At 35.8% G+C, this 25,814-nt stretch overlaps 1 protein-coding gene across 2 annotated transcripts; it reads left to right on the top strand.

Moving 5' to 3' along the window:
• The first annotated feature begins 1,808 nt into the window (after positions 1-1,808).
• Positions 1,809-25,778, top strand: LOC125662935 (zinc finger protein 62 homolog). Of its 2 annotated transcripts, none has more exons than XM_056147185.1 (17): positions 1,809-3,089; positions 4,520-4,648; positions 5,599-5,731; positions 7,062-7,138; positions 7,684-7,831; positions 9,304-10,934; positions 11,321-11,548; positions 11,802-12,248; positions 14,882-14,982; positions 16,609-16,780; positions 17,799-17,931; positions 18,763-18,846; positions 19,172-19,257; positions 20,314-20,526; positions 22,902-23,058; positions 23,647-23,818; positions 24,398-25,778. In XM_056147185.1, the coding sequence occupies exons 2-17, from the start codon at positions 4,550-4,552 to the stop codon at positions 24,807-24,809; spliced, it is 4,293 nt and encodes a 1,430-aa protein (XP_056003160.1). In that variant the 5' UTR covers positions 1,809-3,089; positions 4,520-4,549; the 3' UTR covers positions 24,810-25,778. The 2 variants fall into 2 exon arrangements, with proteins under 2 accessions (XP_056003160.1, XP_056003161.1); XM_056147186.1 differs by lacking the exon at positions 1,809-3,089 and adding an exon at positions 3,162-3,395.
• The last annotated feature ends 36 nt before the right edge of the window (positions 25,779-25,814 follow it).

The raw sequence follows: 25,814 nt of genomic DNA on the forward strand, positions 1-25,814 counted from the left end.
TGCATTACAGAGAATGGGGATCAATCTGCAGAATAAAACTTGATGGAAGGAAGAGTCGAAACACATCTTTACTGAAAGAAAAATATTCTAATTACTTCCCTTTGGACAAATAGGACATGTCCTAAATCGCTACACAATTAACATTTATTAGCCAACCTAAAACCAAAAACTTGTAGTTTGCGCTTTGAATACGTTTGTAGATTTAGTGTGGGTTTAGTGCTAGGTGTATTTTTTGTTTTGATATTCCCTGTTAATATTAGCCGTTATATGTCAAACCTTTTCGTTTGTCCTGAAGAAGGAACACGTCCTGAAAATTTGGCAATCTGGTTCTTCGTATCGTTGGATACATGTATTTTAGTGCTTTGTATTTATAATTATAAGAGGGATGCACCGCTACGGCAAATACAAACTGGTTCATTCTCATCCCTTTAGTTCAAGACAGCAAGACTGGTCTCCGAGTCTTCACATTAGTCATATTACATCAATTTAAAAAGATTTTCAAAACATTTATGCTCAGCTTTTGCATTTACATAATTCAATACTGATGAATAAATGCACATATTTATTTTTGTTAGGCATGATTAAATACATATTAAAAGTTGTTTCACTTAAAGAATCTTCATAACATCTTATCCTCGTATATTCTATAGGCTACCTAAGTAATAGGTCATTTTAAGGATTTGGTTTTATAATTTTTTTCTAGAAAAAAAAAAATAAAAATCAAACAACAATATGCTTCCAGTGAATGTTGAAAGATAGATAACTGCTTACTATGTTCCATACATTCACACTCGTAAATCAATTGTTTAATAGTTTACAATGCGTACATTCATATTTTACATCTTTTTTCCACTTGTTGATAATATGCATTAGGTACAGTACATTAAATAATATATTATTCAATAAGGTATAACTGAACTCCGTTATCTCTATCTGTTTGTCTTTCAAATCTTAAAATCTATAAATACTTTTCCAATTTTTAAACTCATCGTATATTCTAAATTCTTCAAAAAATAAGACATGAAATGAGGCTTGCAAATCTTTTTTTTTTCAGTCAAATTCTTATAGGAAAAATTCCTTGATTTTTTAAAAAGGATGTTAGTATATCAAAGAAGGGAGTTAAATTCAATGACATTTTCTTTATATCTAAAACTTCGTGCAGTTTGCAAAATAAATAAATAAAATGAATGAAAAAAAATTGATAAAAAAAAACAAAAAAAAAAACCAAAAAACAAACAAAAAAAAACAAAAACAAAAAAAAAAAACCAACAACAAATAAAAAAAATAGAAAAAAAAAAAAAAAAAAAAAAAAAAAAAACAACAAAAAACCCCAAAAAACAAAAATTAAATTGTGAAAAAACTCGTGATTGTCAAAATAACTTTGTATTCATATGTACATGTATCAATAATATTTGAATGATGCTCTAGTGGTTTATAAATCACCCACGTATAAGATACTAGATTTCACCCAATTTTTCAAAGAAAATCCATTTTCCTTCGAATTTCAGATTTGTGTTGTTTCATATTGGGTGTTGTAAAATATCATCAGGTAATCTTGTATCATAATTAAGTTCGCTCGTACATTCATTAAAGCAACACTACATTTCTTTATAAAGTAGTGGTAATTTAGTTTTGGTTAAATTCTCCACATTAGTAGTTGAACCTTTCAACATTTAATTAGTACATGTATACACAAAATTGACGATACATATACATGTATATAAATATTGAAATGGCAAGCGTTTTACTTATGCATGCTTTAACACCCCCCCCCCCAAGTTTTGATTTTTTTCCTTTTCCAGGATTCAAACATTTTTTTTTTCCATTTCATTATATATTTTCCCATCCAATTTTTATTAAAACATTAATATTCCTCTTTATCATGCTTAGATATTCGACCGCTTTACTTGTAACTCTAATACCGAAAGTTATTCAAACCGCATGGTTTTTCAACCTTCCAAACAAAATGCATTCAATTTAATTTGTCGATATTAATTTTAAAACCATACATTATGATTCATAACATTTATTGATTTCATCTAAGGCATTTTTCATAGATATTCTGTTATTTACCGCAACTGTTAAATCGTCTGCGGATTGTACACTTTTTATTTTAGAATTATTTTTCACAACACCATATGCCATTATTATGTTTTTCTTAAATTTTACGTGTATCTAATTGCCAAAATTTCTGCTAAAAAAGGAAAATGGAGGGCTGATAGGAGAAACCCTTGTCTCCAATTCCCTCTCTGGCCCCTGTCATCAAGCACATTTTAGAAAGCCATTTGTTGTTGTCCCCGTCAAGATTTTTTTTTTTTTTTTTTTTACACATGTGGAGACTCGGCCCCTATAGTAAAATAATTCCGAAGTGTACATATTTCCATTAATTTTCCAGTCTGTATTTGATTATTTTTGGACTTTGCTTATCAAGAAATTTTATCATACACCCCCCCCCCCCTTTCAGTTGAATCCGTATGTAATAGTAATTATGAACATATATGAGAATTTCAAGCAGGTACCGAACAGTTCCAGATTTAATTGTGTCATTTATTGTCTGTGCCATAAAAATAAATCAAGAAAGGAAAATTGTTCTTGTTTTTTTTTTTTTTTTTTTCTTTTATGAAACGTAAAAACTGGACCTGAAAATGGCAGTTATCATTCACAAGTCGTAAAAATGATGAAAGATGAAGCATTGCTTTGCAAATGAAATTGTATGACATGCCTACATGTATGGCATGCCGAAAAACATGATAAGTATATCTTGGTGGGAATGCACCTTTTCACATACAATCCACTCTACTCACATACCGCGTATTAATGAGATATTAAAGGGTTTCCCTCCCACTGTGTTTAAAAATTAAGGCGGGAATAGATCATTGATCGATAGATGGCGCTATGCATCTTTGTGTTGAACATGCTTGAATTACTACCAGTACGTACTCCTTAAAACGTTTACGTGATCACAGCATTGACTAGGCGAAGGTGAAAGACGGACGGACGCGGAGATATATCCGCCATTTGCATTTCATTTGGGCGGCCTAGTTTTCAATTTCCGTCTTACCTGGGCGAAACGACTTCAAGGAATATTGGTAACTCTCTTTATTTATGAAACAAAATAGGTATCAAAATAAGAGTATCTTACCATTCATATGCGAAGCGAGTTTAACTAAAAAAGTCGGATTTTATGTATTTTTGCATGCGATATACCGCATCCGGTTTAGGAATTGTAATTTTGAGGTTTTGGAAACTAAACATTGAAACTGATCGATTGAAAGTCCGACTTTGCATATTTTCATAATAGAATGTCGTATTGAAATGTTGCAGATTGCAACCACATCTGTTTGTAATCGTGCAATGATGACATCACACGATGTTTATGGCAAGCCAAGAGGCTGGTACAAATTTGGGGGTGTACATATGCATATTATAAGATCGAACTGTCACGATGAGACTCGATTCAACAGATGGATGAGAATTTCATGAACGGATGTAATTTGAGTTTCATACAAATTCTGGAAAAGAATGAACGACCATTTGTTGTTTTTGAATCTCGACTCGTGATCTTTGTTGTGTATGTGTACACATATTGTTTCTTAGTAAAGAGTTTAGTTGGCATGTTGTATACCTATACAATTCAACAAATTACATTTCGTTCTAATATTTAGGACGATATACACCCCATTCCCCCAAAAAAGTAACTCATAAGAAGGCATATATTTGATATTTACAGTCACTCTTTTTTCCCTTGAGGTATTCCTTGTATAATGAAAGGATAATGAACAATTTTGAAGGATTTAGATCAACATAAATGTTTATTGTTAAATAATGATGAAAGTGAAGCAGATGAAATTCACATGACTGGTAAATGATTAGAAGCCGACAATGTAAATATTAGAAATGTCTTGTTTTTCTAAAAGTATATACATACTGGCATGTATTTCATGATGCCCTCTATATAAATCATCTCAAATGAAAGACATAAATTTCTAAAATAAAACTGCCAACCTTTCAACTTTCTTTAAAAAATTGTTGCTTAAAAAACCATATGTTGTCAAAATATTGTAGTTGGGGCTATATGGACCGTGGATTTCTGCCTGGGTAGCTCGGTGTTTAGATCACCTGACTAGTAATGCAGGGGTCTTGGGTTTGACTCTGGGTCCTGTCATAAATTTTCTGCTTTCCTATATATAGTACAATATTAAGGGATTAGAAGTACATCAATATCTTCAAAGCTTTGATTTCTTTTGCAACAAATGGTTGCAAAAACTCTGTTAACTTTATTTTATAGATATAGTTTAAGAGTTGGACATATTTTTCAATGGGAATGGTTTGAAATGAGGGTAATTCTGTAATTCTTGTTATGAAAAATACAAAACATCAATAATAGATTTTGTAAAGAATAGATGTTATCAAAATGTAGGCAATCGCTCAATGTATTGTCAGATGTTTACATAAAATTGCAATTTATATATTTTTTTCCCAGGAGGGCTTAATTTTTAACTTTCATCATCTTTGGCAGGATGCCTCAAGTTGGCTGGCGATTTAAACAATGGAGACCGGGTTACGGAAGAGTCCACGTGTCACGGCGGCGAAGAAGAAGCAGGGTCAGGTTGTGTGGTCCATTGTCAAGTCACAGTTCCAGGCCTTGGTAAAAACATTATTGATTTTGATGGTTCAAAAAGTGTCAAACTACCTTTATGTCATAGTAGATAGCTTTTAATACTACACTATTTGTGTACATAACATTCTCATATCCAGGGCTCATCAGTCTGCGACTGGATAAAAGTATGGCAGACTGACTGACATTTGTTTTAGTCAGTCCGATGGGACTGGTTAATTTTCTAAAGCATCTTTTTGGAAACTATACTTATGAAATTTTATACACACATTTAGCATGCTTTGATCTGTAGATACCTGCTTTGTAAATATGAATCCCACATTTAAGTGTTACAATATTGTCTGAGGCATATTGAGTTAAATTTCATTTTAAAAACATTAACGAAGTATGTTTAATATTTCTTGAAAACTCTGTTGGACTGGTTGAAATTATACCTATTAGTCTGGCTGGACTGGTGACATAAAAAGTTAGCTTCAAGCCCTGATATCAACTTAGTAATTGTTATCATTTGACTCTGCTTAATTAAAGAATCTTTTTTTTTATTTATCATGCAATGGTGTAAAATTGGATGAAATGACATTCAACAGGTGGTTGATGCCTTGATAATAAACCAACACAAGCAAAATGTTATGCTTTTTGAAACATTAAAAAGGATGCTTTTTGAAATATTACAAAAGATGCTTTTCTCACGCTCTTGAAAATCAAGTTGTCTCCCTTTGCATGGCTTTCTTAAGAAAATTTGATGATTGTGTTAAAAATGATATACTCACCCTTTGAAATTATGTATTAGCTAAACAAACAATATTTGTTCGATTTTTGAAAGCAAATTGTTCATATCGCTTAAATTTGAACATCCTATTTCAGCGTATTACTTCAATGATAACACAAAATTAAAAAAAAAAGAATTTTAAGTCTGACTTTTTTTTTAAGCATCATGACATGGTGTTAAAACTTTTTCTAACTTTGTAATTTGTTTTTAGTGCAAGACTCTGAGTGGATCCAGCGTAGAGAGTTTGGTTCTGACCAGTCACAACTACCAGTATTGCGGCTCGGCAAAGGGAACCAAATTCCTACAAGACAAGATCGCACTAGTTGAAGGAGTGGATCTAAAAGGTGTTTGATAAGATATTCTTTTTCATAGATTTAGAATTACATGTTCATGTGATATTTAAAACTAGTATTGATTTTTAATACCGTATAACAGGTTTTTTTTTTTATACGCCCGTCTTAAGACGGGACGTATTATGGTATGGTGTTCATGTCCGTCCGTCTGTCTGTTAGCTTTTTCGTGTCCGACCCGTAACTTAAATACTACAAGGCCTAGAATCATCAAACTTTGTCTGTAGATACATCTTGGGTAGAAGGTGTGTCGCACATTAAAACCAGGTCACTGTGACTTTTCATTAAGAAGATATCCGTCTGTCCGTCCATCTGTTAGCTTTTTCGTGTCCGACCCGTAACTTAAATACTACAAGGCCTAGAATCATCAAACTTTGTCTGTAGATACATCTTGGGTAGAAGGTGTGTCGCACATTAAAACCAGGTCACTGTGACTTTTCATTAAGAAGATATCCGTCTGTCCGTCCGTCTGTTAGCTTTTTCGTGTCCGACCCGTAACTTAAATACTACAAGGCCTAGAATCATCAAACTTTGTCTGTAGATACATCTTGGGTAGAAGGTGTGTCGCACATTAAAACCAGGTCACTGTGACTTTTCATTAAAAAGATATGGCCATATATGGCAAAAACTTGTTCGGCTCATAACTTGAAAACTATTAGACCTAGAATCACCAAAATTGGTCAACTAATGCATCTTAGGTAGAAGGTGTGTCGCATCCTACTTTAAGGTCACTGTGACATTTAATTAAGTTGATATAAAAAAAAAATGTTTTAATGGGTACAATCTATACTGTTAACAATATGTGACGGGCGTATCATGTGCCGTGGCGGTGCACTTTATTTTTCATGGGGTGATAAATTTGACTTATTTTAGCGGGTAGATAGCGTTCCGCCAAAATTTTACTCGCCAAATATGCACCCAATTGTGACTTCAGTATTTGCAAGAGAAATAACTCTTCCCTGTCCGCCAAAATTTATTCCGCTAAAATTATTAGCATACCTTTGAGCCAGCAAATCGTCAAATTTTAGACCCAAGGAAAAATCTCGCTATACGGTATTCCAAGTTATATTTTGATTCCAATATCTCAATGAAAGTTATAAGTTTAATGATTATGAAAAGCAAATACCCCTTGCTATTTATTGGACTGAAATTCTTAGAATGCATTGGGAAATTCTGCTATATGTAACAGGGTAAAGTGATTACTACAGTTGAAATACACGGCAATCAAGCAAACTCTGAAGCAAATTTAGGTCACTACTGTTGTATTGCACCTGGCACCTACTTTTGATATTTCTTATTAGACCTCTTAAATTTTTACCTTCAGTGAAAGGGGGTTCCCCAACCAAGGGGGATAAGTCTAAGATTGTTTGGGAAGTTGTGGAACAGCAGTTCGAAGCTTTGGTAAGTTGAAGCAAGGCAAGTCTTTTGAAGGAAAGATAACTCTTACACATACACTATTCTGACACTTATAGATAATGGAGTTATTAAACTAATATTACCTCTAAATCTGAACAATTTATTTTGCTGTAAAAATGTTTTATGTTGATAGTTTTGTGTGTAACTTTAACCAGTCATTGATAAAATTAAAACTAAGTTTAAGATTTTATCAAAATAAAGATTTCGGTCCAAATCAAATATTGTATGGGAAGACAATGATGTAATTTTGTTCCATTCAGAGCCTCTGGATAGGTTTTCTAACACAAATATTGATAAAAAAAAAATCATAAACCTTATTTTCTATGTCATTGAAATAGTAAATCACAATTATGCAACAACAATTTTCAAAATGACAGCTAGAATATTGCTTTTGAGTTGAAAGCGTATCCAAATTTTTAATGTGATTATGCATCATAGTTGATGTTTTCATAATTTCTTCGTGCTTTGTCACTTTCATGCTCATTATGAAATTATCAATTCATTTACAAACTTGACCACTATCCTCACAGGTAAACTCATTGTCAGAACTTGGTGTGGACACTCTGATACTCACCAGTCACATGACCAAAGACACAGGCTTCTGTGGCTCACCCCAGGGCCTAAAGTTCCTGAAAGACAATCCAAAGTTGGGACAGTTTTTCATGGCTTATTGTGCAGGTAAGATTTTGTGTAGGAAGTCAAACATAGAAAAAGTTAGAAAATATAGACATGTGGAATTGTAAGAAGAAAATATTTTGAAATGTGAATCAAATGATTCTTTGCTGTTTCCCTTTCCCTGACCTGCTGAAAATTCTATGTCCAACTTGATGTTTTTTTTTTAAATTTTTTTTTTACACCTATTTAGCTCAGCTGAGCCAAAGGCTTAAGTTAAGTTTTTCTGATTGAAATTTGTCTGATTATTGTCTTGTATGTATTCAGTGAAGTCGTCAACTTTTTACATTTTCATCATTTACTCCAGAACCGCTGGGTCAATTTGAAAGCTTCCTGACATTGTGTAGATTCAAGTTTGTTTAAGTCTTGGCCTCAAGGAGTAGAGTGGGGCTACAATAGGGGATCAAAGTTTTACATGCAAATATATAGGGAAAATCTTCAAAAAAGTTATTCTCAAGAACCACTCTTCCAGTAAAGTTGAACTTTACATGAAAGCTTCCTGACATAGAGGAAATTTAAATTTGTTCAAATTATTGGCTTAGGGGTAGAGTGGGGCCAGAATAGGAGATCAAAGTTTAATACATATGCAAATATATAGCAAAAATGATAACGTCTTTAAAACCCTTCTTAGACTCAAGAAAAACAGGACCATGATTAGTCTTAATGGTATACCCAGGTAGTGCAGATTTAGGTTTGATTAAATTGTGGAGTTTTAGAGTAGAGTGGGGCCACATCAGGGGATCAGAGTTTTGCATAAAAATTTATAGGGAAACATCTTTAAAGATCTTCGTCCCAAGAACAGCGGGGAAATCGTTAGTCATATCTGTGGTGTACCCATATTCAGAAAATGAGATGACACAGGGATACTCAAGTCCAATGTATTTTAATTCTTGTAAATACAAATCAGTCCACTAATTAAACTTTTGCTCATGCAAGCCTTACTGGACGAATTGACCTTGACAAGTGGTTGGGCTTCAATACAACCGTTATGAAAACAAATCACCGTTTAGTCAGCGGACCATGAAATTACTTCAATACCAGCAATATTTTAATACAAACGACTTCGAATTAACTGAGAATTTGAAACAGAGAAATAATAACAATCTGGGTGGGAATTTATTTTGAATTCAATGCAAACAGTGGTTCAATACAAGTGAGTTCTGTACAAGAGGAGCATGCTGTATAATGAGAAGCGCCCGTTCGGCATATATATGATTGCATTATTCTTACAAGCCCAATTTAAATGGTACTGATTTTTGCATTTGGACAGACTGCTAGTGTATGCGAGAGAGAAACAAATATTTGATACAAATATATACAGTTGTACTTCGGTATCTGGTTCATTAAGTATTTTACCCTTGATATCTTGGATCTATCTTGGATGGTTTTTTGGTCCCTTTGAGTTCGAGATAGCGAGGTTTGACTGTAATAATTATCTGTGTTAATGTGTAAGATTACCATGATTATGTTATTTGTAGGGAATGATATGAAGAAAGCACAGGTGCCAGAAAAATCTGTTCTGACCAACTGGTTTTCACTGTTTACCAGCGATGATAAAAGTGAAGAAGAGGAAGAGGAGGAGGAAGAGAAACCACCTGCAGAAGCCACACCCAAAAGAGGGAGGGGGAGACCTAGATTGACACCCAAGCCAACACCCACACAAGAAATATCTAGTAAATCTGAGGATCATCCAAAAAGGGGGAGAGGAAGACCCAAGAAGAATGTGGAGGATGGACAGACACCTGCTAAGAAAAAGGAAGTTCTTACACCCAAAGGAAGTGAGGATGTAGAAGATAAGGGTGTTAAGGAGACTCCAGCAGGAGAGGGTAGAACTAGGCGTGGTACCAGGGTAACGGACCTGAGAAACAAGCTAGATACATCAGTTGAGGAATCACCGAGTGGAGAGAGGAAGTCAGCGAGGAAGAAAACGGTGTTTACATGTGATGACTGCAAGGAAACATTTCAAATGGAGTATCTGCTACTGGTTCACAAGAAAAGGTGTAAGAGAGAATCTCTTCTGACTTCCCCGCCAAAGTCAACCCGGAAGACGCCGGCAAAAACTAGCGCTCCACAGAAGAAGGCAGCAGTGGCTGGGACAAGTGGTACAGCTGCTACTCCAAAGATACCAGAAACGAAACAACAAGTGGAGGAGAAGAAAGGTGATGAAGTTGATTTGTCCAAAATCGATATCAGTACAGTTGTTATGTCAGGTGCTTCAACTATTGTGATCACTGAAAGTGTGACAGGTGACTTACAGGGAGATGAAGGGACTGTGGAATCTTCAACAATCAAACTTACAGAAACGGAAGAAAGCAAAGAAAAGGAAGGGGAGGAAGATAAATGGAAGTCGGAAGAAGGAGGAGAGTCACAGTCAAGTGAAACAGCAGAAAGTCAAATGAAAGAGGAAGAGCAGGAAAGAGAGGAAGAGGAGATGGAAGAGGAGGAAGATGCAGAAGAGGATGATGGAGGGGAATGGAAGCCATCACAACCTGATGCTCCTCCACCAGCTAAACGGCGGCGAGGACGAGGGCCCAGCAGGAGAGCATTAGCGATGATAGAGGATGATGATGAAGAATACAGGGGGTCTAAGAGGAAGAGGAAGATTCTTCTGAACATGAAACAAGCAATCCAGGTGTTAAAGCTTACTCCAAAACGAAAGGTTCATCCAGACTCTGGAATGGCGGAGGTCAATCGTGTTGCTGAGAAGGTAGATGCTGTTGCCTTGTTGCAAACCAGAGAAGAGGAAGGACAAGAAGAAGACAATCAAGAAGAAGAGCAATCAGCAACAGAGCAGGTGGCTGAGGCCGCTGAGGAAGTGACTAATGGAGAAAGCCAGTCTGAACAGATAGAGAATCAAGTTACAGAGGAAGAGAACCATATTACGAAGGAAGAGCACCAGGTTATTGAGGAAGAGAACCAGAATTCTGAGGAACTGGTGGCAGAATTAAAGGTGAAAGAGGAGAAGCTTCCGTTGAAGGTTGTAGTGGAGTCTATTCCCTCTGATGACGAGCAGGACATTTCTGAGGCAGACTACCTGGACGTGGCAGAGATTGAGAAGATGGTGGACCTCTCGTCATCTGACTGTGCAATCTGCGGGATGCACTTTAAGGTATGTACCGTCCATGGGGTTCGATCTACATAATGTTTGATCATTTCTTCTGTATTACCTTGCTTGGATTTCTTGAAAAATCTTAAACTTAACTTCGAGTTTACTTTTGATTTAGCAGTCAGAATTTGAGTAAAATCTCAGACTTAAGTTCAGGTTTCGACTTAAGTTATGTTTGAGAAATCCAGACTGGTCTGTAGATTTGACTTGGTAATTTAACATTGAAAAAATATAACAAGTACTTGTATATGTTTGTGGTATACTAGGTATTTTTACACAATTTTCATGAAGGTATTCATGCTTGTAATCTGCATGTATATTTGATTTGAATCTCAGTATTATTAGAACCATATGTATTTGTGGATAGTAATATTTATTTTATTGTTTAGGACCCTAAGTACATGAGAAAGCATTTGATCACCCACTCGGGTCAGAAGAACTATGGCTGCAGTGTCTGCAAGAGGAAGTACATGAGGCGCTACGACCTTCACCAGCATCTCATCAGAATGCACGGGTGGATCAAACTGGGACGGGGACAGGTGGTGGAATCAGTGGACGAATCATACGAGCATATGGCGAAATACGACTCGAAAATTCTTGTATATGATGTTACAGAGGTAAATGTTAGTTAGATAGTGTCAATATTAGGAAATGCTTTTATTTTGTATTTTGTTTTCTCTTAGTTTTGAAAACAGGTTTTGATATAAATTATTTGAAGGGCATATTGCTCTTGTAAAGCTTTTTCTGTGTGACTATGTACTGTATGTAATAATTTCAGGTTGAAGAAATTCAGTTTCAACTGAGTTGTTAAATTTCAACAGTCACAAAAAAATTGTTCCCAGATATCCATGATTTTTTTTAATTTTACAGGAAATGCAGAATGAAGAAAGTCAAGATGGGGCTGTGACGGGAGACATGTTAGAGGAAGGGGAAGTCCGTGACATCGGTATGAAGACCGAAGCTCTCGACAACGTAAACCCTGACAATGTTATCTACGACAACCGACACAAACAGTTCGGTGAGCACGTCTGTACGTACTGTAGTTTCGCCTGTGAGACTCTCCTTGACCTTGACGTGCATTTGGAGGCGGAGCACTACATGAACGACCCATTCCCGTGTAAATTCTGCCCCACACGATTTGACAAGTACACTAAGCTTCAGCGACACGTGTCGGCCGCTCACCCAGAGAAGCGATACGGCTGTAGTGTGTGCGGGAAGCTGTTTAAATATTACTACACGATGAAGGAACACGAGAAGATCCACACGGACGAGAAGGCGTGGCTCTGTGACTTCTGTGGGAAAGGATTCTCTCTACAGGTACAAAGCAGAAATACAGGTGACTGAAATTGTATATTTCACCTGATAACAGAATATACAGTGTATTTATATAAATATACAGGCAATGTGGAATGACATTCCAGAGATACATGCAACATGGGGGTACTTTAACAAGTTTACTAGCAATTTAAGAATCAGGGGCCCAATTTATGATAAAAATTTGACTACCGTGTATATACTCGCCTATAAGTCAGATTTTTGGGAGTCAATTTTTGGTCCAAAACTCTATGTCCGACTTATAGGCGTGTCCTAAGAAGATTGGTATTTTTCTAGGCGGCGTAATATAGTGTTTTTTTTGTGGCGTCAGTGGCCTAGTGGTTAGGCCGTCAGACTCTCGACCGGAAGGTCGTGGGTTCGAGTCCTGGCCACGGCAGGGCTGACGTTGTGTCCTTGGGAAAGGCACTTTACATGAATTTCCTCACTCCACCCAAGTGTAAAAGGGGTACCTGGCTATAGACAGTGAAAGATATTGTTAGAATGTTAGTGCTCTAGCGCTAGTAATGGCAGCTTGCACTGTATGCTTCCTAGGAGGCTGAGAAAGTTCTAGATTGATACAAGGTCTGCCAGGGTAATAATGTACATTGATTATTGTAAAGCGCTTTGAGCAGCATACGCTGGATAAGGTGCTATATAAAACCAATTATTATTATTAATTAATATTTTTAAACAACTCTGATGATTATCATGGACTACTACACAAATGATTATTGTTCACAAATATCTAGACATATCGTATTGTTTATATATTTTAAAATTATGTATAAAGTACAAGTATTTACATATTTTTATCTAGTTAAGTGTATATTATTTATTTTGAAAATTATTTACATACCGGTAACTAATTCTTTCAATTTAACTAATCTATCGTTTATTGGTAAAATTGAATTACGCACCCGATTTAATATTGAAATATTCATATGTATACCGGCTGAAATATATTTGATAAAAGATTGAATATTACTAACAGATAATTTAGATCATCATTCTTGACTCTCAAAAACTCGATTGTTGACACAATGAATTATACCGAAATCCCACAATAACAGTTTTCGCAAGGCGCATGCCAATAAGAAAACACAGTGTCCGGTACTGGTAATTAGGAGACCATAATTGCTTAGGTAAACAAGTGATCATCGTCCATGATAGATCAAGGATTGCGTTTAAACCCCAAAACGATATGGCTTGGATATTGAGCATCTCATAATTATTAATTTCTCAAAATATTTTTTGAAACAGGTAAAAACACTAGAGCATTGACTTGAAATTGTCAACCGATTCTGACAAAAATTTGTACCGACTTACAAGCGGGTCAATGGCAAATTCCTACAAAACAACCTTAAAAAATACAACCGACTTATAGACGGACCAACTTATGGGCGAGTATATACAGTAGGATCAAAATCTCAATTTTCAGAAACAGAATGACGTTTAATTTTGTATTCAATATGGACATGCTGTGTTGATTTGCATATATTTACAGGAAATTCTGATTTTATTTTTTTTGGGGGGGGGGGGGGGGGGGGGAGTAATGTCCCTTTTAAACATAGAAGTTTGTCCAAAATAGACTATTTGGTGCAACTTGCGTGAAACCAGTTTTCAAGCCATATGTAATTAAAATATTTCTATTTTGATATTTTACACTATTATTTATATTTCAAAACAATGTTACATAATATGACTTCTGTGGTGCCATCTACTTCCATGTGCACTGCTTAGCTTATTAAGAATTTATTTTTTTTGTTTGGCATTGCCATTCATTGTGGGGGTGTGGAGTAGGGCTGAAACGATACAGTACCTTCTTGATTCGATTCGATTTTCGATACTTTAGTCTCGATTCGATGATTTTTGATTCGATACAATAGCATGTACCAAATTCTTCATAATGCTAAGATTTTTTCATGTTTCGTTGTATTTATTGCTCTCTGCAAACAAATTCTATCTAATGTAAAAACGTTTAACGTAGAGTAACACTCTTATCACTTGTCCTAAAGCCGAAATCATTTTGTCGCCATACCCAGGATTTATACATTGGGGGTGCATTTTTCAACTCGACTGCGTCCATTTTGATACAGCAAAGTTTACTCATATGTTGATTGGGCAATTTTCAATTCCATTGGCTAATCAGAAACCGTGTTATCAAGAGCAATGTGTGCTATAATTTGAAAACCGTATCGAACCGAAACAGACCCTGAATAAATGGAACATCGAATTGAGGCCGCTACATTGCGATTCAGTCGCATCGCGATGTATCGTTTCACCCCTAGTGTGGAGTATGTGAGCTTACTCACTTTCTTTCATCAAAAATGAAATTTCTTATTAATTTTTCATATTCTACTTTTATTTCTGTCAGTATTCCCAGCCATTGAATTAATCATAAAATATTAGTTGAGATTCATGCAGACATTGTTTACAACTTTATCGCGTTGATGAAGAAATGGCTATCATTACAATTTGTAAAATCATTGGAAAAGTGAAATAATTATGCGTACCCAGAATCCCCTGCATGCATACCCAGAATCCCCTACATGTTTCAGTTCCTGTATAGTTGATTAAGATACATAGGAAATGTGTGTAGATGTATGTTTGTTAAATAATTTCATTCGCTTTTGTAGAAATATTTGATAAAACACAAAGAGCGACACGAGGCCATTCCTGTAGATGAAAGCGGAAGTCACAAGTGTAAATACTGCGAGAAAAGCTTTACAGAAGTCAAGTATGTACAGTGTGTTATATGGAAAGAGTTGTTTGAACATACACCAAGAAATAGATACCGTATATACTCGCCGATTAGTCAGTTCACCTATCAGTTGGTTCACAAATAAGTCGGTTGAATAGTTTTTAGGTTATTTTGGAGGGAATTGCCATTGACCCATTTATAAGTCGATCTAACTTTTTTCAAGAATCGGTTGACTGTTTTTACCTGTGTTTCAAATAATATTTTGAGAAATGTGCCGACATTTGATATTTTTTCCAACAAATCAATTTCATATCAATACTCTTATGTATTTATGTATTTCAATAATATTTTGGGATATGACATCGATATTTTACTTTTTATTCTCAACAAAATTAAACAGTTACTATTTTGTTTATTTCGTCCATGTTCTTGTTGTTTAAAAATACTAAACTATACATTGTGCCGTCCAGAAAAAATACTAATCTCCTTAGGACACTCTAGAAGTTTTGGACCAAAATTTAACTCCCCACAATCTGGCTTATAGTAGAGTATATACGGTAGATTGTTCAATAAAATGATTATGATCCCCTCGCATACATGTATGTAGCAATGATGTTGTGGGAGGGGATATACTGAAATTTTCGGAAATAGTCTAGATGTGGAGTATAGGGTGAAAGGCTTATTTCTAGCCATTTTCTGAGAAAAATCCTGCGATTGGTAGATAAGGCAAAGACTATCCTGGCTATTTTTAACACTACTATGCTGTTTATAGGGTTCATTACAAGTGTAAGTTATACCTGTATTAATTTAACAGACGTTTTGGAAGGCATTGATACAGGCCATTCATAATGAAGAAAAAGTAAACAAAATTACCTCTTTTCCGATCCAACTTCAAGCATTGCGCATTCAGATTTTGTTGACTGTTTATCGTCCGGCATGATGGTTTTTACTTGTTGGCTATCTTCAGGAAAGTCGGGCAAAATTGATTGAAAGTAATTACTTACATGTAATTTGCTACGTTTTATTTGTTTTAGATAATTTGCATGTAACATATCAGTGATCTCGTTTATTTATGTAAGATATCTAAAATGACAAAGTGTACCGGTCTGGGATCTAGAGCCAGCTCATTTCTAAAATGTGTGATATATCAGAGTTATCTTTCTTTCCCCTTACTTTATTGTGATCTGCTTCCTTTTGAATCAGTTAGATGATCTTAAAGACTAAATTTTTCATCTTGGGGGGGAAAAAAATTGACCTTATTACTGAAAATTACTGTAGTAACTCTTTGATGCTGTGTGTCATCACATGAATATATTACACTGACTGATGTAAGATATACAAAATGTAAGATTGTAAAACATCCATTGATTGGTTCATCTGTGGTTAAACAAAATCATTTTATTCTTGGACATCACCACTGAAAGATACCATGTTGCACAATTTTACCAATACAGTGTTAAGGGAGATAACTCAAATTATAATTTATTTAAATACCAAGTCAGATTTTAGTATTTCATTTTAATTCTAAGAAAGATAGCTATTACCTCCGATATGGAATAAATTGTTACCGATGTTTTATTTTAGAGACCTTAATACTCTCGCTAATAACGCCAAATCAGATAGTCGCTAAAATTTCTACATACACGGTATATTACATCACAGGTTGTACCAGATCCACATGCGGACCCACACCGAGGTCCCAGACAGGATCCACCAGTGTAATATGTGTCCCAAGCGGTTCTTTAAGATCACCCACCTGAAGCGCCACATCATGACTCACACCAAGGTCCGAATGTACAAGTGTGAAATCTGTCCTAGGTCTTACAAAGACAAGGTAGGCGATCTCGTCAAGTCAAAATGGGATGCATGATGGGAAGGGGGGTGTGGTTGCTGTATCAGTCTGAATTGTGTGGTAGTGAGTTATAACCAGATTAGAATGAACACATGTAACTGAATGAAATGTACAAGTTTGTTACAGTAGGTATCGTATCTTTACATATTTGGTGTAGTCGTAAAAGCATTAACATCAGTGTCAAAATATGCAGTAGAGTGAGAGAGAGAGAGAGAGAGAGAGAGAGAGAGAGAGAGATGCAGATGTCACTAATACATTATTAACCTTAGCCAAATTGTGTCTGAACTACAGTTCTAAATTATAGACATGCTTATTTACTTGTATTAAAGCACAATACATTTGATATTCCATTGTCATCGTTTGATAATTTGGGATTAAATTATTGACATTCTTACATTTAGAATTATTTCAATGTCATTCTGTAATTTAGGATTATTTCAATGTCATTGTACATTTGGCATTCCTTTATTGCCATTGTATAATTGGGGTAATCAGGGCTCGAAATTAACATATGCCCGTCAGTCTGTGACTAGTTAAAAGTCTGGCGGACTGACCGACATTTGTTTTAGTCAGTCTGATGGGACTGGTTAATTTTCTAAAGCCTCATTTTGGAAAATATATTTATGAAATCTTATATACACAATACACATTTGGCATGCTTCTGTAGATATCAGACGAACCCGATTAATAAACATTAATAAACATGAATCTCACATAAGTGTTGCAATATTGTCAGAGACATATTGAGTTAAATTTCATTTTAATAACCTTAATGAAATGTTTAATTATTTCTGGAAAAATCTGTTGGACTGGTAAATTTTCTGCGGACTGGTTGAAATTATACCCCATCAGTCCGGCTGGACTGATGACATAAAAAGTTAGCTTCAAGCCCTTGGTAATATTTTTGTTAGTTTATTGTACTCTAGTGTATATTGATTTATTAATCCAAGAGACACAACTCTTGCATCTCCTGTATATATACACCTTGTTGTATGAACAGGACACTCTGAGGAAGCACATCAAATTCTGTCACCCGCCTGAGGGAGACGAAGTGGAGGAATTCCAGTGTGAACACTGTGACAGGAAGTTCTACAACAAGGGGCATCTGAAGAGGCACATGGTCAAACACACAGGTAATCTCACTGGCAGAAAGTGTGAAACACACAGGTAAAATCACAGGCAGAGAGTGTAGCTCAGAGTACACAGTCAAACACACAGGTAAAATCACAGGTAGAAAATGTGAAGCATGCAGGTAAAATCATGGGTAGAAAGTGTAGCTCAAAGTACACAGTCAAACACACAGGTAAAATCACTGGCAGAAAGTGTCAAACACACAGGTAAAATCACAGGTAGAAAGTGTGAAGCATGCAGGTAAAATCATGGGTAGAAAGTGTAGCTCAAAGTACACAGTCAAACACACAGGTAAAATCACAGGTACAAAGTGTGAAGCATGCAGGTAAAATCATGGGTAGAAAGTGTAGCTCAGAGTACACAGTCAAACACAGGTAAAATCACGGGCAGAAAGTGTAGCTCAGAGTACACAGTCAAACACACAGGTAAAATCACAGGTAGAAAGTGTAGCTCAATGTACACAGTCAAACACAGGTAAAATCACGGGCAGAAACAGCTCAAAATTCATAAATAAACATGAGACCTGGTTCAAGCTACATCTATGAAACGTTTTACATGAAGGGGCATCTGGTGCAAATAGATTTCATGATTACATGTACCTAGAATTTTTACCTTTAAAGAACATGAATGAAGTCATTAATTCCTAGAATCTGTTTGTTGTAATTGTTAATTGTTTTCTTATACAGATAATGACATTCTCATCTGTAACTTATTCCTGTATAAGAAGACCTATGTTTAATGATAAAGATGATGACAGATTGTCATATATTACTACAGGAGATTGACTTTTTTTTAAAAAAATGATTACAATTATTGTTAACTTATCATTGTAGGAGAGAGACCGTTTGTTTGTCCACATTGCCAGAAAGGTTTTGGGGAGAAAAAGAGTCTGGAAAATCACATTAGAATTCACACAGGTACACTGAATTTCTATATTGGTCATTTTGCATAATTTCGAGATATTGGGCAGTTGTGAAAATATTTGTTTCACAAGATGCTTTGTGTTTCTTCTGTTTATTAGTATTTGTGATTATTTTTTTTTTTTACATATATGTAAATTTTTTAAACGTGCATGATCAATGTTCATTATACTTACTGAGAAAATCTTTATTGCAAATAATGTTTCTGAGAAAAGTTTCCACCAAGTATAAGTAATCGTATAAGAAAATATTGTAATGAAACAAAATAATGCGTGACACTTGTTTATGGAACATATTGTATTGGAAAGTTTTTCTGCATCAGGTGAGAGACCTTACGAATGTCAGGATTGTGGGAAGCGTTTTATTCAGCTGTCTCATCTCAGACGACACAAGTATCTCCACACCCAGGTGAGCTTTTACCTTTGCTCATAGTTAAGACGTTTATATATAATTGCACCATAAGAAGCCAGTAATCTGTAAACATCGGAAATGTAGCAGTTGTCTGTGCGAAGTCTTTGAGTACTTTTTGCTTCGAAATACAAAACACAATAACTTGGATACCAAAGACAGAGCTGCCAACCCTCACGATTTTGGCGTAAGGCTTACGATTTTAGGGTCGAAAATACGCCTTACGATTTCGCTGTACATCTTCCGATTTTCGTTTATTTGACATTTCGAAATTTTTAGAGCTGTCCGTCATTGGTTTTTACTTTTATAATAAGCAAGCTATAGTCATTGCTACGTTTGTTTGCATAGTCTATATCTATATAGAGTCTCGATCATTTTAATGCTTTAAAATAAACAATATGGCAGCTGCCACTAAATGTAAAGCATGTGTTGATGGAAATAACAACAATACTCCCCCAAAGGAGAAAACCTAATGGAGCTAGAAATTCAAAGAACAATATGCAGGTACATTGTAAACATCTATTCGTTTCAAAGTCAGAAAGGGGGAGTTTGTATAAGTGTACAATCTGTTTGACAAACTTCAACATTTCTCACGGCGGCGAAAATGACATAAAGAAACCTTGCCAGAATAAGTGATTCAGTAACTAAAATTATATATACATGTATATAAAAACTTGCCAGAATAACTGACACAGTAACTGTAAAATTATGCAATATACGAATGTAACAGTATTTTTTACACAAGTTTTAGAAAGTAAAATCAATAAAAGATGTATTTGATCTTTTGCAGTTGTAAAATGTATAACAATTAGTATGTCTAAATTCATTAAATTTGGAATTGAAATGTGCCTGAAATTGCTCAGGTTACATGTTTATTCATAAAAAAAACTCCACCGGCAGGGGGTCTAGGCGGCCCCCTGACCCCCACCTTACTATTTTCCATTTTATAATGTTGGCAGCTCTGCAAAGAGATTTTGTGGAAAATTTTCACCTTGCTTTTTTAGTGTAAATTTCCACCACTTTCTACAGTACAGTGTATGTTTTATCAATCCACAGATTCGTAATGAGGTGTGTACGGAGTGTGGGAAGCGGTTCTTCGAGAAGGCGGACCTCCAGAAGCACAGCCGCGTACACAGCAAGGAGAGGCCGTTCAAGTGCGACCTTTGTCCAATGTCCTTCACCCAGCAAAACATCCTCAAGTGCCACCGTCGCCGACACACCGGGGAAAAGCCATACGTCTGCGACATCTGTGATCGGGCATTTACTCAGGTGATTCATCAGTTCGTTTATGAATCAATCGTTTTGATGCAGATAATGTTTCAAGTCTTTTGGGTTCATTTGTCATTTTATCCAAATTGAAAGGACACATAACATCACGGTCATATTTTTTCTTCCTCCATTGGAAGATGTTATTGTTCCACTTGATTAGTTCAAATGAAAACTACTTGCCCAAAATGACAGATTAAACTAATGATCTCGATAGTTACATGTATTGCAAGTGATTCTTGGTACACTGTTTAGTGGTAAAGGGTTGCAGTCCTTATGAAAGGTTTTTAGTTAAACTTGAGAAATGCTTTCCATTCAATGAAACAGTATGTGACCATGTCGATTTTACTGGCCTAAATCTGATAGAATATATTACTGGCCTAAATCTGATAAAATATTTTACTGGCCTAAATCTGATAGAATATTTTAGAATCATTTACTGTGGATTCATGGGGCTCAGTTTTCATGGATTGTTGAGATTTTTTTTTAGTTTCGTTGGGACGTGATTTCGTGGTTATGATTTCTGTATGTTAAAACGCTACATAGTTTGTATGCATGTATTTCACTATGGCTTAAAATTTGTGGGATAGCTGTACCCACGAGAATCGAGCCTCTACAAAATCTAACAATTCCACGGTTACTGTAAATAGAAATAACTGGTCAAGAGGATAAATGGTTTACTGATCCAGAAACAAATTTTACTGGCTCCAAATCACTGGGTCACCACCATTTTGAGCGGTGAACTTACAACTTGCAGTAAATACAACACATTTGTTAGATGTGACGGTTTTTCAAACTCTGAATGCGTATCAGCATTTGGTGCTTTTTATGACTGAATGTATCGTGTTTTTTCCTACTTTATAGTCTAGGTCACCTACACGTTTGTCAATGCAGTGTTCTACGAGACAAATGTCTAGGAGCATTCTATGATAAACATTTACACTCCGTAACGAGGCTTATCCGAATTCTGATAAAGCAGCCGATTGGTTGATGCATAACGATGAGGGACGCAGTCGAACAGAAGATAAACAAAGTTTTATCAGATTTAAAAATCAAATTCTCACTGAAACCTTTACAGAAAGAGTGTTTACTTAAATTAGCAAATAGGTCAGACGTGTTGGCAGTATTACCAACAGGCTATGGGAAATCGCTATTGCATACGATTCTACCACAATTAATGTTTGAAGAAGACCTGCATAGTAATACTAGTTCTCGTGAAGTCAGCATAATTCTGGTCATATCGTCACTGGTTTCTCTAATGAAGGACCCAGTTTCGAACTTGCAAAGACACAACGTTTGCTTTCTTTAGAACAAGCGACACATAAACTGACATTTGGAACAACAGCTGTGGTCTTTGTTTTCTTCGGTGTCGCCATTTCCGTTTTTCGATAGCGCCCCCTCGCGGTGTAGTATTTTTAAATAGAATGCTCCAAGGCGTTTGAGTGGGAAGTCAAACGGCTTGCATGACCTAGGCTACCTACTTTATGGAAATGGCACCAAAGCCCATTCAATTGGGGGAGGGGGGGGGGGGGGGAGGATAGTTCAAAATAGAACTGGGAATTTTCTTTCATGTCAGCAATTGACATTTGTTTTAAAATTAACACTGATTAAACCATATTTTAAACAGGTACCATATTCATAGTTTACAATTTTACAAATGAGCACCATTTTATTGACTTTCACTTTAAGAGCAAGTGAAGAAATTAGATAACTTGTACAACGCTTCATACATAGCAAAGTACAAGCAGTTTGTTACTGGGAATTTTTCACTCTCACAATGGTTCAGCTCGATAGCAGTTAGCATCGGGAATGATACTGTTTATTGGTTACAGGTACCAGTAGTTTATGGGGAAAAAACGTTCATGTACATGTATGTAGAAATAGACTGAGAATAGTAAATTTCATGTGTAAATAGGAGATTTCCATTGAGGTGAGAGAAGGCATACACTGTCCTGTGTATACAGTATGTTTATATGCATGTAGTTTGCGTCCCATTTGAGAATTTTTTCTCTCGCATAGAAAAGTCACCAGCTGTAGGTGAAGTGGTTGAAATTTTGACTCATGCATGGCGCTCAGGGCCACAGCAGTGAAGGTTGTTAATTGCACCTATGCCTACCTTGACAAAAGACCTGATTTTTTTTACAAGTCAAATCTGGAATACCCATTGCTTTCACCTTTAATATTGGGTGGTTAACGAAGAAACAGTCATTGTACCCATGTTACATGGCTAAGGTTTGATGGGGTGCTGGTATTGAGAAATAACTTTGGCCTCTTTGCTTGGTTGTAAAGTGAACAAACACCCTAGCCACTTTAATGTATATATTTAAGATTAGCAATGTACTGAGAAGTTAGTCATTTTTAATAACAAAATTTTTCAGATGGGTGCTATGCAGTGTCATCGCCGTCTTCACACGGGAGAGCGACCGTACAAGTGTAAATTCTGTGGTCTGGGTTTCGTCAGCAAGGAGAGGATGAAGTTTCACACTTACTCTCACACAGGGCAAAATCCTCACATCTGTCACATCTGTGGGAAAGGTAAGAAGATGTGTGGTACAGGGGTACCACATAATGTAACAAGATGTGTGGTACAGGGGTACCAGATAATGTACAATGTATTTGATGTGTAGCGCAGTGCAGGGGTACTAGATAATGCATTGTCCTAGGACAGTGTGATTTATGTGTCCACTTTCCATAGCTTTGAAATTCTGTGTATTAAAATTGACGAGGTAAAATACTACCCCCAGCAGAGTTTTGCCAGTTAAGATACAAGTATCCTCATGCGTCTTTGTATTATAGAATTTGAATGAAGTATTATGACAATATTAATTACTGAACATGCTAAGATAGAAATACCCAAATAAAACTTGTTTGCTATACTGTGTGGGGGAGGAGGGTAATTTTTATTTTGTATTTTATAGATTTTTTTTAACAGTTTTGTTTGGGTGTAAATTTCCCGGATACCTTTTCTGTACATTCAATTTGATATATTATGTACATGTATAAGATTGTACATTTCTTTGAATTTTAAATTCATTGACTGAAAATCCATAAGAATTGAGTTTCCACAAAATATAATGATTCAGTGGTGGTAGTATTACATTTTCATTGTTTTTGTAAATGCAGGATTCCGACTGAAGTTTAAGCTACAGAGTCACCTGGACAACCACGACGGAATCTACAGACACCAGTGCGACTACTGTAGTAAAGGCTTCTTAGAGAAAGCCAAGCTCAACCGCCACATCAAACAGATCCACATGCAAGAGTCTGCACCTGTGAGGACAAAGATTGTATCTCTGTAAGTGTTTACTTCATTGTGGGCATACTGTAAATTCCTAGATATACGCGAGGAATTTATTATTGCATAATTTTGCGAGAAGCATCACTTGCGAACTAAAATTACTTGCTTTTATTTTTATATTGCTAAAATTATTGTAAACACTCTTGATCAACTGAGCACGCGTGAATTTATGTTCTCGCGATTTGACGTATACGAGTCATTTTGTGATAGTAAGTACTCACGTAAAATTAAGAATCTACAGTACTTTAGAGTTTCTAATAATCGATAAATTCATTTCCGAGAAATACCCACATGAGGAGTTGGATAACATCTCGTTGACATGTGTAGATCATTAGATCAACCTTAGTGTCTCATCCACACCCGTCAACTTGATCCAATACAAATGTATCGTCCTTTGTTCAGAAATGAATAGTATGGTTCAAACAGATTCCTATCTTATTCACACGTGGGATAAACAACGTTTCCTGTGCAAAGAAAATATTTCTAGAGAATATTTTAAGATTTCTGAAAGTTAAACCAGTGCTTCTACATGTATTAAGGTAAAGTGATATTGATTTAGCCATCGTTTGATTTCAGTGATGGTCCAAACATCCAGACGATTGAGGAAGACGGAGTAATCACAGTCATCCACACTCCTGCCTCGAGCGTCAGCGAAAACAACATCGTACAGTACGTCCCCGTGTCGACTGCCGATAACCCGCAGGAGGGGATGACCGAGGAAGTGGTGGAAACACACGTCACTATTCCGTTTGAAATTAACAATGAAAATCAGCCAAGTGAGACCAACTCGGCGGTGTCCACGATCCAGTTTGAGGCGGACGGAGAGGCTGCTCAGGCCACAGCAGCTAATCTGGCAGCATTGTATTCAGGGGAGGCCACTCACATCACCATGCCGTCAGATAGCATTATTTACCAAGGTGACGAGAATGGAGAAGAGGTTGTGTATGTGGTCATTCCCGAGGACAATCAGACGGTTATTCTGTCGTAGTGGAGAATCAGTCAGTGCACGAAGCCTGGATTGTTTATTCAAAGTTATCACAGAACTTGTTTTAAAGTTTACAAACTGTGATACCCTTCAATTACAGCTTGCAAGAGGATTTCCATTATTTTCTGTATGCAAGTCTGCTTTTAAGATTTGTGAGGTTGATTTTTATGTTTTCATTCATTAAGAATATTGATATTGAATAGTGACATGAAACTTCTATTACACCTGATAATGTGTATGCTGTATTTACTCGTGTAAATATCATAGATTATGGTTGTTACATGTACAAGTGGGTCTTAAACAAATTTATAAAGGTTTGACAATCTCTTAATTTAAAAATGCGGATTATGAACTGCCAGTATAAATTAAAAAAGATATTAAAATAAGATGAATACAGTTTGGAATTCCTTTAATATGAAATACATATTTACTAGGGTATTGACTGTAATAAACCTTTGGACTGTAATTCAATATATATAATTCTTGATGTAAAAAGGCACACAAAAGTGATCTATGAACTTGTCATTAAAAATCCTACCCTAAAAAAGGACCAATTTAGAAATGTGTGAGGAAGATCTGACAGGATTGGGGGGGGGGGGGGGGGGGGGGGGGGTACTCTGTAAAAGAAAAGGCACAAACTAGGGAGGGAGGGGGTTGGCAGATCGGGATTTGTGATTTGTAGCAATTGTAAATTATGACTTTTAAAGCAACTCAGGGATGCAAAATCTTACGTCTTGTTTTTGCAAAGCATGGGAAAGAAATGGGATGGAGTTAACATGTGTTCTTTTGTTGTAAACTGATGGTTCACTTCATGTACATGTACATGGGCACACATTTGTGTCTTTTGTTTTTAACTGACAGTTCACTATATGTCCATACATGTTTAGTTTTATTGATGTTTGTATCTGGAAATTTCTGTTGAAGATATGAACTTGTGCCGTGGTTATTTTCAAATAAAGTCTATGAAGCAAATATGTGTCTTTCGTCAACCTATGGAGGTGTTTCCGA

The sequence above is a fragment of the Ostrea edulis genome, chromosome 8 (assembly GCF_947568905.1).
Source record: "Ostrea edulis chromosome 8, xbOstEdul1.1, whole genome shotgun sequence".
NCBI classification, from domain to species: Eukaryota; Metazoa; Mollusca; class Bivalvia; order Ostreida; family Ostreidae; genus Ostrea; species Ostrea edulis.